Here is a 12,381-nt window from a genome sequence, read left to right as displayed (position 1 = left end):
TTATTGTCAGCGAGGACTTTCCATTAACAAAGGATCATTATTTCCTAAGTGTTGATTTGCTGCTGCTGTCTGTGAGCGAGGCACTGTCCAAGCCAAAAGGGTCTCATTTTCAGGCAAATGTCCCTATTAATATATATATATTTTTTTTTTAAGAGCAGGAAAAAAAAATACTAAAATGCTAAGGTTCAAGTCAGAACAGGATTTTTTTCAAGCTTTACAGTTAGTCATTCATAGCTCTTTAAATATTTATCAATATCCTTTTAAAGAGCCCAGGCTGTGCCATAGCGCTATGGGCTAGGAGCATCGTGCTTTCTCATGCTACCGTGGGCTTGTCAATGCCATGCAGTCACACAGCTCCCTCAAGAGCAATGATTCAGGTTTAACAAAGACAGGGATTAGGACTGGCAAGGACAGAACGCAGAAGCGAAAAAGCTAAGCTGTGACCAGGATCTGGTTCACAATTGGCTGATCAGCTTGAGTTTCAGTGGCTGTACAGATGGGCATGTAGGTACTTACATCACCCAAGAGAATCATTTTCAAAAATGTCTATGGGACTTAAGCTCTTAAGTCAGTGACAGATCACTGTCGGATCTGAGCACCTCACAAACATTAAGACAGGTCTCCTCACAACAGGAAGTGGGGAAGGAATATCTCCCCGCTTTACATTACGCATTGGGCACAGAGGGATGTAAGCAGCTCACATAGGAAGTCTGTGGCAGAGCCAGGAAATGAACTCGGATCTCCTGTGTCCATTGCCATGATTTCTAACAGTAACAATAACTGGCAGCGCAATGTTGATGTTCTCCAATTATATCCCCAAGAAGAAAACAGAATATGAAAACATGTAGATGGAGAGGAGACGCTAGACAGAAATGTTAAAATGTGTGTGTTCCATTGGTTCCAATGTTTCGGTTTTGTTGAAAATCCACAGTAACCTACAATCCTCAGACCGACGGCTTTGGAGGTGGGTGTCATGAACAAAATCCCTTTAGGTGACTGTATTTTACTGACAATCAGATCATTAATGGTGATCACCACCCAATGGGAGTTTTGGGGGTGGGAGTGTGATACCAATAAAATAAATGGGTCAGATTTTCAAAAATGAGAATGCAAATTCAGTTATTTGCATGTGCAAGCACATCCGTCTGTCTTTTATTGTGCTAGTGCCCGTCTCTGCCATACAAATGCTCAGTCTGCATGTGCAAAAGTGTGGATGCCACTCCTGCATTGTGTGAGACAGCATCCACTTCTGAAAATGGAGCTCCTAACTTCCTTTTAAAAAACACCCGTTTCTGTTTGTTTTAAGGCTGTGTTGAGGGAGCTTATTTAATGATCTATAAACACTACGGGTATGGCTTTCTTGTTAACATACAAGCCAAACTGCCATTGTAAGTGAGAACAATGGATTACAACTGGTTATATGAAGGTTTGGATTTACTGGTTAAACACTGATGGTTCACAGTGTCATAATTTCGCAAGACAGGGACAAAGCAAATAAAGCTACTTATCACCAGCTACATATTGGCTAAAGACTACAAAGAAATTACTAAACTCACGTTATTGCAGACACGTACCATACTGGCAAATAGTTCTCCGTCGTCATCACAGGCCACTCCCCCAGGACTGTATAGCTGGAACCAGCCATCTTTGCCAGCCCGCACACTCAGCAAACACGAGTGGACCTGCCAGACAAAGCAAAGACACTTGGAAGGTTAGGGTTACCGCCAATATTCTCAGCACGTCCAGCATGTCACCTAGCATCCCCAGAGCAGCCACTCCACAAAGCAAGGGGGATTCCTCTTTTGGTGTTAATATTATTATTTACAGAGCTGCAGGCAATTCATGATTTTTGCATCACTCAACGGAATCAACACTTGAACAAGGAGTGGAACTCTATCAATGCTGGCTGAACAGCTCTTTTCATTTCCTTCACACAGAGCTCAAAACAGCATTAATCTAGAGCAGCTCCACTAGAAAACAAAAGGCTTAAATAGCTGAGCTCCCTTCACCACGTGTGTCTTCGTTTCTGGTGTGAGCGGAACACCAACAGTGGCAGATTGAGGCTTGCTCATTCAACTTATGAAATTTTGTTATTCTTCCTGCTGCTATGAAACCTCACCAGATGCAAGGGGTCTTTAAGAGGAGTCCTCCCCCTTCTTGGACTCTGATGCATTACAGCAAGCAGTCCCACTTGTGACTTTCTCACTTTAATAAGCATAGCTTTATTTCAGGTTTTTGGTGAGGGGGAGGTGAAGCTAATTAGCTTGCATTTGGGTACATAATAATCTTGGACCAAATTAATCAGTGGTGTAATTCTACAGAAGTCAATGTGGTTACCCCAGAGTGGCGAGTTTGACTCAGAGTCTTAAAAAAACCCCGACTGCCAAAAATTCTCGGCACGGACGACAATTCAGGTTCAGCTTGCTCCTGGCCTGTAGTTCTGTGGTAGCTCTTTTTCACTGCATGCTGATATAGAAGATTAATGGTGAGGAGAGGCCCTGTCTGAATCAGCTGCAGCTGACTATGTTAAACAAGTTACATATGTGGCTGTGAAGCAGTCAGCCGTCATGACGCAAGAGTTAGGCACTGATTCCAGGAATACCCTCCTTTGTTCATGAGAACAAAGTCACTGGCACCCAACGAAACTGAAACGCAGCTAAACAAAAACTTGTTGTTTTGTAAATCACAGGATCCAGAGCTTGCTGCTCCCCTGTTTTCAACAGACGAGGAAGAGCCTGAGGGAGCATAAAGCAAATAGGAAAATAATTCTTGCTGGTTGCACTTTACTGCAAAGCAATGACATCATCAACTAATTTCTGCCACAGAGGATGGAGGACATGTTTATATATAAGGCAAGAAGCCATTCATAATACTGCAGCCTATATCCTGAATGCATTTCGGCTCTCTAGGTGAATCAAGGGCAGCAGACTGAGAACTGCACAGTGCACTGGTACTTGTACTGCTTCATGCAGGAACGTTTGACAAGTGCACTAACAATCCCTTTGATTATTACTCTGCTTAAATTGGAAAAAGAGACTCACTTCTTGTCTTGGGTCTTCCGCAAATCTCTGAATCACATATTTCAGCTCCCTTAAAAAAAAAAAAAAGAAAAAAAAAAGGAAGGATGAAAGCCAACAGTTGATTGGTTGCAGAATTCACACAGGCGTCACATTTCTTGTGGCTTACACTTTAAATTTATATATTTGCAGTTTAGAGAGAAATAAATGGAACAGCGTTCACAAGATGTAGGAGGTCTAAAAGTGATAGTGCCTATTTAAACAAGGCTTGGAAAGCTTTCGATGATGCACAGTGACAAACTGTTTTGTAAATTCTATCAGTAGCAAATGTCTTTAGTCCATGGACTTTTGCTGCCGCAGTAAATTGCGAAGTAAACCACATAACTATTACTAACAGAACATACGCTCAGACCATCACAGACAAAAATATTGGAGACAAGACGCCAATCGACCCACCCTTGCTAGTGCTGACTTGTTTATGGTATCACAGAAAGGCATTTTAAAGAAACAAACACTTACTTTGTGAATTTCTCATGCGCAAGAGCCCTGCAATTAAAAACAGAAAGGTCTGAGAATTTGATTTATTTATTTATTTTTGCAATTCTTACCAACACATTCCCTAAACATGCAAAGCAACTGCAGCCCACAATATTGTAGACATAGACTGAGATAGAAAACCCCCTTCATTTAACAGTTACGAAAAACCAATAGCACAGGGACAAAATCCAGTCGTTTTTACCCAGTCTTTATTTAGACAAAATTCCCATTAAACTTAAATGGAGGTTCATGTCAGCAGAAAGACTAAAGGACTTCACGATTTGGCCACTGAACTTAGATTTGTAAACAGAATTTTGGCTCCCTTAAAGACCCAGGTGTGTTCTTTAATTGCACTGCAAGGCCCAGTCACAACTAATTAGTGTCGTACATCATTAAAGCAGTTGTTGGTCATTTTGTAAAGTGCATTGCATCATGGTACTGAGTTATCCTCCCCCCCGGGGAACCCCAGGAAGACTGACTCAGGGAAATGATGCCACTGTTTCATATTTCCCAAGCCATCCTATAGCCCAGGTAGCATGATGCAGAGCAGCTGGACCTTGCTACTTCAAGGCACTGGGTCACTGGGGGACATGATAAGCTAGCAAATTGTACAATTATAGGCTGTAATGTTCACCCTTGGAGAGTTACATTTTATAAACAATAGTGCTCATTAATAGGTTTCCAAGGGAACTTGGCTGCTCCCTAGGTGGCAGGGCAGCTTCTTCTTTCTGTCAAAACACCATAATACAGACAATTTAAGTCTTGATCACGTGGATGAAACGTCCTTGGATAGTAATTCATGCACTTCCTCCTCACCCACTACAACTCCCCCGCCAGTGTATCAAATTGCTCATTCCTCTCCATGATTGTCTTGGAAAAAAAGGGGAAAGGGACACAGGGCCAGGAAAACTTTATGCCTCTCTTTTTCTGTGGCCACATGGCACAAGTTCCATTGGACTTTTCCAAAGTACAAGTTCTCCAGTGCAACAAGGTTTAACAGACCGTAGAGATTGTACCATAAAACAATCACACCAACAGGGATCTCAATAAACAATCTGGTGCTGTGAACTTACTCCTTGGGAAATGGGATAGGTTGAAGCAAGCTGGCCAGAGCTGGTCTCCAGTCATCATAGTCCGACCTAGGAGAGGAACATTGTTATTAGCACCAAAATGTTTTAATACAGACTGTCAGCAGTTGGTTCAATGAGTCAGAAGTCATTGACTGTAAGCAGCAGCAACTTCTCTGATTTACTGAAGCACTCTAATGATCTAGGGTGACATTTTCCCTTTTCATTTTCAGCATGTTCTCTAGCATGGCACAATAAATCAAATATTTACAATGAAATGCTGAGACTTGACCTCCAGAGTCCTCCTCCATGTCACCAGAAAGACGTTAGTTGTTTATGAGACCTTCTAGCATTTAATTGCTAGGTAATATTTTCATCTAACTTTGAACTGCAGTTACCAAGCCGTTATTATTTACATCTCCACTCTGAACTTTAATCAGACCTTTTTTTTTTTTTATGGTGGAGGGTGGGGGATGAGCCAGATTACAAAGCTGCCTTCACATTTGCCCTACAAGTACCAAGTGCAATTTTATGGCCTGGTTCATAAAGGAATTACATATAGTTAATTTGAGATTTCTGTGAACTTCACTTGGTGCGCACTCACAACTCATTAGACCGTTTTTCCTTCCGCCTCTCAGAGGCAGCCGCTCCATTATACGACAAAATGGCATGCAATCAATGGAATAAAAGAGTAAACTCTCTGCTCCAGAGAGGAAAGTATGCCCAAAGAAAAAGAAATTAAAACACTCGGCACATGGGAAAGATGCCATTCAAATCAGACAAAGACCAAGGGATGATTTAGATCATGAAAGGGAAAAGACAGCATTGTCATTTTCCAAAGACATTATTTTTTGCACAGATACATTTTGTTTTGAAAATACTTCAGCAGTGTTGTATGTGAGTCTGGGGAGAGGGAAGGCATAGCAAAAGAGGGTAGAGGACAAGACATCTATTTAAGTTGATCTCACACAAAAAAAGGGAAAGAATTCATAGGTGGAAATATCTCCCCTCTGTAAAACATTAGTAGGATGTATCCTGCTACTTGATTCATTTTATTTTCATCTTCAATGTCTGTAGACATAGTTGACCTTATCTGAGGTGCCTTCCAAAGGAGGATGGTCACGTGAACCGGGCTAGAGGGAATGATCAGCTGTCCTTTGCTGGAAAATCAATTCCCTCAATCTGCCCACCAGGTGGAAACTGCTCGAATGGATGGGTCAATAGGGAGAAGCAGGGAAGGTATGTTTTGGATGAATAATACTCCACGCTCTTTCATCAAGGGATCTCAAACAACAATTAGTTAATTAGGCCACACAATATGCTGTGCAAAGAGTATTACTACAACCATTGTATAACCATTTACAGATGAGTCAAATGAAGCAAAGAGAACGTAAATGATTTGACAAGTCTGTGGCAGAACTGGGAATAGAACCCAAGAGTCCTGATGCCCAATTCTCTGTCCTAAATACTAACACTCCCACTTATTATTAGTGAGAAGTCCAGGAGCTCCTGGCCGAAACATAGGCTGATCCCAAGCTAAGCTCTTAATGAGAGACACAAACTGTGGAAGATCTAAAAAAGACGGCGTAGGAGAGATTTTAGCTCTTCCTAGCACTGTTGCCTTTTAGATTGGTTTTAAAAGCTAGGAGAGTAGGGACTCAAGCTTCATTTCAAACTTGGCACAAAATTATGATGTCTCTTTAGAGATGAACAAAGCGTAATGTTCTCGGATGTTCATCGTGTACTGATAACACTAAGATCACATTCAGTTAACAGGCAATAAACACAGGAACCCACCCAGCAGTTATAAAAAACAGAAGAGGTTCTGTCCCAGAGAGAAGAAAATATAGACAAGAGCTGTATCCAAAGGGCCTAGCAGCCTTCCCTAGTGGAGCCAAGTCAACCCATCACATATAAAACAGATTTTCCACAATCTTTCAGATACGCAGTTTAACATACAGTAAAATCCAGTCCACTAAACATCAGTGACACAAAGAAAATCTGCATGCATGAATATAGGATTATTAACAACAATGTAAGGAGCTGATGAAATTCCAACGCAAGACAATCAAAATGATCAAATTAACAAGGGAGGCAAATAAATATAGCCAAGCGTATTATGACTCCTGCTCACTGGAAAACCTGGCACCCTTTTCTGCTATGGCTTCCAGTTCTTTAGAGCAACAAACACCACAACCCCTCGGGAGTCTGAAGGCATAAAAACACATATATGAGTGATCCAAGAGCCCTGTGAGCTAGGATAGTCCCATATCCTAGTGGTCTCTCTTTCACCCTACCATGTAGGAGACCTGGGTTCAATTCCCACTTTAGGCACATTTCTGTCATACGACATGTGTAACTCAGTGAGGAAACATGATAATAAAAGGCACGTGTTTTTGGTTCCGGTACTCCAGAGAACAGCCTGCTTTTTCATGATCATATAATCAGCACATTTACATTCTGAGCAGCTCCTCCTAGCAGGCAAAGGGTCTCAAATACTGTGAACAACATAGAGTTTAGGGACATGATTTAGAGATTTTCCCCCCCTCCCCACCCGAACGCCCTTGTCAAGAAACAGTAAAATAAATTGGTGTAAGGTGGCAGCATGACTCAGTTTTCTCCAGGACTTCAAACAAACAACAGTTGAGAATCTTGGCTATGTCCTCTAATAAATCCAACTTGTTTATTGCCCTCTTGTTATCTTCAGTACTTGAGGCACAAAGCAAATCTCATGTCAAAGGTACGGTGCTCTGCAACAGAAAGCCCCAGGTCTCTGCCAGTGATTCTAAAAAGCATCAGTCCTCATCTTGCCCTCTGTCACACTGGTGTAAATCAGGAGCAACCACTGAAGTCAGGGAAGTTACACCGGTGTACAACCAGCGTGAGACCAGAATCAAGTCCACTGCAGCTACAGTGCTCTTTGGGCTTTCATTCACAGAGTTTCTTCCTTAAAACACACAGCACTTTTGTGGACTGTGAGCACAGCTCTCAGCACTGCCAGTTTTACAGACACTAGGCAAGAACGGCACTGAGGCAGCTCCATTATGTGCTTCAAGGGAGCAGGTCCCAAAGAAGGAATTCTTTAGAGGAGCAGGTTTGGTTTTCCATCATCTCCATGTAGGAGTTAATGCCTTCAAATGTAATAGCAGCTGGGGATGGGCCTGCTTGGGAGCATGACTGGTGATAATGCAAGAAAAACACTCTGCACTGACATAGACCCTTTCATTAGAGAATCTCCAGGCCCTTTAACAAACGAATATTAATTAAACCTCACAACAGGCCTGCGAGATATTATCCTTGTTCTACAGATGAGTAAACTTGGGCATAAAAAGGTTAAGCAAAATACATCCAGGCAGTAGCAGAGGCAGGAATTAATCTTGGGAGTCCTGTGCTCTAACCACTAGATCTCTGTATAAGACAGACAAAGCCAAACTCCTCCTGGACACCATTTATTCACCGTTTGCAATTCATACTCAATCTGCAGCTACATTTTGAAAATTACTGTCACTGGACCTACGATTTGCTCCCAAATAACTCAAGATTAAATACAGTAGAACCTCAGAGTAACGAAATGACCGGTCAACCGCACACCTCATTGGGAATCAGAAATACGCAATCAGGCAGCAGCAGAAGTTCTACTATACATATACTGTTGATGTTTAGATGCAGTCTGGGGGGAGACGGTTGGGAGAGGCCCTGGTGCACTCCACGCCAAATTTATACATTGGGAGTGAGAACAAGAAGATAACAACAGATATAGCCAGAGGGGGACGGTTAGGTGTAAGAAAGAGGGGGGGGACGGATACTAGATCGACAGGTCATACTGGTAGTACTGTGTCCCTACCGAGCGGGGTGAGAAGAGTGAGAGGAGCCCAACAGCAAAAGGTAGGATGTTTGTTCACCAATGCGAGAAGCTTAGGTAATAAAATGGAGGAACTGGAGCTCCTGGTCCGAGAATTGAAACCGGATATCGTAGGAATAACCGAAACATGGTGGAACGGTAGCCATGACTAGAGTACAGGTATGGAAGGGTATGTGCTGTTTAGAAAAGACCGATGCAAAGGTAAGGGTGGGGGAGTAGCATTGTATATCAATAAGGAGGTGAAATGTAATGAAATAACTAGCAATGCAATGGTTAATACGGAGTCTGTGTGGGCAATGGTCACATTAGGGAAGAAAACTACCAGAGCCTCACCCGGGATAGTGATTGGGGTGTGCTATAGACCGCCAGGATCTAGCTTGGAGACGGATAGAGAGCTCTTTAATGTTTTTAAGGAGGTAAACACTAATAGGAACTGCTTGATCATGGGAGACTAACTTCCCAGATATAGATTGGGAAACTAATGCTAGTAATAACAATAGGGCTCAGCTTTTCCTAGACGTGATAGCTGATGAATTCCTACATCAAGTGGTTGCTGAACCGACGAGGGGGGATGCCATTTTAGATCTGATTTTGGTGAGTAATGAGGACCTTGTTGAGGAAATAGTTGTAGGGGACAACCTTGGCTCAAGTGATCACGAGCTAATTCGTTTCAAAATTAATGAGAGGATAATTAATATTGCATCTGAGACTAGGGTTTACGATTTCAAAAGGGCTAACTTTACTAAATTAAGACGACTAGTTAGGGAAGTGGACTGGACCAACATATTTAGGAATCTAAAGGTAGATGACGCCTGGGGTTACTTCAGGTTGAAATTGCAGGAGTTGTCAGAGGCATGTATCCCGAGAAAGGGAAAACGGCTCGTAGGTAGCAGTTTTAGACCGAGCTGGATGACCAAGCGTCTTAGAGGGGTCATTAAGAAAAAACAGAAAGCGTACCGGGAGTGGAAAATGGGAGGGATCAGCAAAGAAACCTACCTTATTGAGGTCAGAGGGTGTAGGGATGCAGTGAGAAAGGCAAAGCGACGGGTGGAGATGGACCTAGCGAAGGGGATTAAAACCAATAGCAAAAGGTTTTTTAGCCATATAAATAGGAAGAAAACCAAGAAGGAAGAAGTGGGACCGCTTAAAACTTTAAACGGAGTGGAGATTAGGGATAATCTTGGAATGGCACAATATCTGAATGAATATTTTGCCACGGTCTTTAATGAGGCTAATGAAGGGCTAAGGAATAGTGATAGAGGGACCGATGGGAATGAAGATATGGGGGTAGACATTACGGTATCTGAGGTGGAGGCCAAACTTGAACAGCTTAACGGAAGTAAATCGGGGGGCCCAGATAATCTTCATCCTAGAATATTAAGGGAATTGGCGAGTGATATTGCTAGCCCGTTAGCGATGATTTTTAATAAATCTCTAAATTCGGGGATTGTACCGTTGGACTGGAGATTAGCTAATGTAGTTCCTATATTCAAGAAGGGGAAAAAAAGTGACCCGGGTAACTACAGGCCTGTTAGTTTAACATCTGTAGTATGCAAAGTAATGGAAAAAATTTTGAAAGAGAGAGTGGTTAAGGAGCAGGAGGCCGATGACAACTGGGATAGATTACAGCATGGTTTTACGAAAGGTAGATCGTGCCAAACCAATCTGATCTCCTTCTTTGAGAAAGTAACAGATTTTTTAGACAAGGGAAATGCGGTGGATCTAATATATCTGGATTTCAGTAAGGCGTTTGATACGGTACCGCATGAGGAATTATTGGTTAAATTGGAAAAGATGGGGATCGAAATGAAAATCCAGAGGTGGATAAGGAGTTGGTTAAAGGGGAGACTGCAGAGGGTAGTACTGAAAGGGGAACTGTCGGGTTGGAGGGGGGTTACCAGTGGAGTTCCTCAAGGTTCGGTTTTGGGTCCTATTTTATTCAATCTATTTATTGCTGACCTGGGAACCAAGAGTAGGAGTGGGCTGATAAAGTTTGCGGACGACACCAAGTTGGGAGGTATTGCCAATTCGGAGAAGGATCGGGATATCCTCCAGGGAGATTTGGATGACCTTGTAAACTGGAGTATTAGTAACAGGATGAAATTCAATAGTGAGAAGTGTAAGGTTATGCATTTAGGGATGACTAACAAGAATTTTAGTTATAAGCTAGGGACGCACCACTTGGAAGTAACGGAGGAGGAGAAGGACCTGGGAGTCCTGGTTGATCGTAGGATGACTATGAGTAGGCAATGTGATGTGGCCGTTAAAAAAGCTAATGCGGTCTTGGGTTGCATTAGGCGGGGTATTTCTAGTAGGGATAAGGAAGTGCTAGTCCCGTTATATAAGGCGTTGGTGAGACCTCATTTGGAGTATTGTGTGCAGTTTTGGTCTCCCATGTTTAAGAAGGATGAGTTAAAACTGGAACGGGTACAAAGAAGGGCCACTAGAATGATCCGAGGAATGGAAGGCCTGTCGTATGACAGGAGACTTGAGGAGCTCGGTTTGTTTTCCTTAACCAAAAGAAGGATAAGGGGAGATATGATTGCACTCTTTAAATATATCAGAGGGATAAATACCAGGGAAGGAGAGGAATTATTTCAGCTCAGTGCTAATGTAGACACGAGGACAAACGGATATAAATTGTCAGTCAGGAAATTTAGGCTTGAAATTAGACGAAGGTTTCTAACCATCAGGGGAGTGCAATACTGGAACAGCCTACCGAGGGAAACAGTAGGGGCGAAGGACCTCCATGACTTTAAGATTAAGCTAGATAAGTTTATGGAGGAGATGGTATAATAGGATAACGGGCTTAGTCAATAGGTCAATTAAGTGCCAAACTGGTACTTAATTGGGTCAAATTGGGTCAATAATATGATATTCTTAACCTCTTTCAGAGGGTATGGCTGGAGAGTCTTGCCCGCATGCTCGGGGTTCAGCTGACCGCCATATTTGGGGTCGGGAAGGAATTTTCCTCCAGGGCAGATTGGCAGTGTCCCTGGAGGTTTTTCGCCTTCCTCCGAAGCATGGGGCAGGGGTCGCTTGCTAAAAGAGTGGGTAGATCGGCTAATGTGGCCTGCATCTTGCAGGAGGTCAGACTAGATGATCATAATGGTCCCTTCTGATCTTGAATTCTATGATTCTATGATTCTATGATTCAATTAGAAAAGTGATCCTTTAAACCAGGAGACAGACCATTGCCAAAAGACTGGGCTAAGAAATTCAAGGCTTCTTCAATACCCATTTGAGTTAAGCACCTAAAGATCTTTCCCAACATAAGCTTAAAAGCGTAAACCTACTTTGAGGTTTAATACGTGAAGTCGCTGTGACATCTCAGGTTAAGTTTTACATTGTGAAAATCCTTTCTTGTGCAATCTGGAGAGTTGTGATTATTAATAATATGCTCTAATCAATTTTTTTGGCTGATCTTCAAAGGAAATTGGGAGGAGGAAAAAAAGCAGCTTATTAAAGGGGAAGAGAGAGTGAGACATTGCAGACAGAGTCATGCAGAAATCTGTGACTCTCTCTGTTAAAGCTGGGATATTATCTACTTCAAGCAGCACGTGTCATTTGTGGAGGAAGGTCTATGAGGAACATTAGTAATAAACCAGATTCCATTTTAAACACTAGGAAAAAAGCAAACTACCTTAAGTGAACTATTTAGAATTTGGACACGGAAGTGTAATCTGAACATGGAATACAGGTAACCTCTTGTCATGTATCTATCTCCTTTTCTAGTCACTCTTGAGAATTGGTTGTATCAGTCAAATCATGACTACGGAATCATGAAATAACCACTGCAGAAAAACAACAAGAATAAAACTAAAATTTATTAGAAGCCTCCAACTCTCTCTTCAAACACATTCTCACTCTCTACAGATCACGTCAGGTTACTGCACTC

General features: G+C 42.3%; 1 protein-coding gene across 11 annotated transcripts in view; it reads right to left on the bottom strand.

Moving 5' to 3' along the window:
- Positions 1 to 12,381, bottom strand: part of LOC123349171 (c-Maf inducing protein) — a 198,746-nt gene that overhangs the window by 13,309 nt on the left and 173,056 nt on the right. For 8 of the 11 annotated variants that reach the window (XM_044987007.1, XM_044986998.1, XM_044987002.1 and 5 more), the window contains 4 exons: positions 4,628 to 4,693; positions 3,537 to 3,563; positions 3,042 to 3,090; positions 1,557 to 1,682 (listed from right to left, as the gene is read on the bottom strand). In XM_044987007.1, the coding sequence (XP_044842942.1) occupies positions 1,557 to 1,682; positions 3,042 to 3,090; positions 3,537 to 3,563; positions 4,628 to 4,693 (268 nt within the window). The remainder of the gene's footprint in view (positions 1 to 1,556; positions 1,683 to 3,041; positions 3,091 to 3,536; positions 3,564 to 4,627; positions 4,694 to 12,381) is intronic. The other 3 variants (XM_044986999.1, XM_044987001.1, XM_044987005.1) reach the window with 1 other exon arrangement.

This window comes from Mauremys mutica, chromosome 14 (genome assembly GCF_020497125.1).
Source record: "Mauremys mutica isolate MM-2020 ecotype Southern chromosome 14, ASM2049712v1, whole genome shotgun sequence".
NCBI lineage: Eukaryota > Metazoa > Chordata > Testudines > Geoemydidae > Mauremys > Mauremys mutica.
The sequence above is the reverse complement of the archived record's forward strand: the minus strand, read 5'-3'. Positions and strand labels throughout refer to the sequence as shown.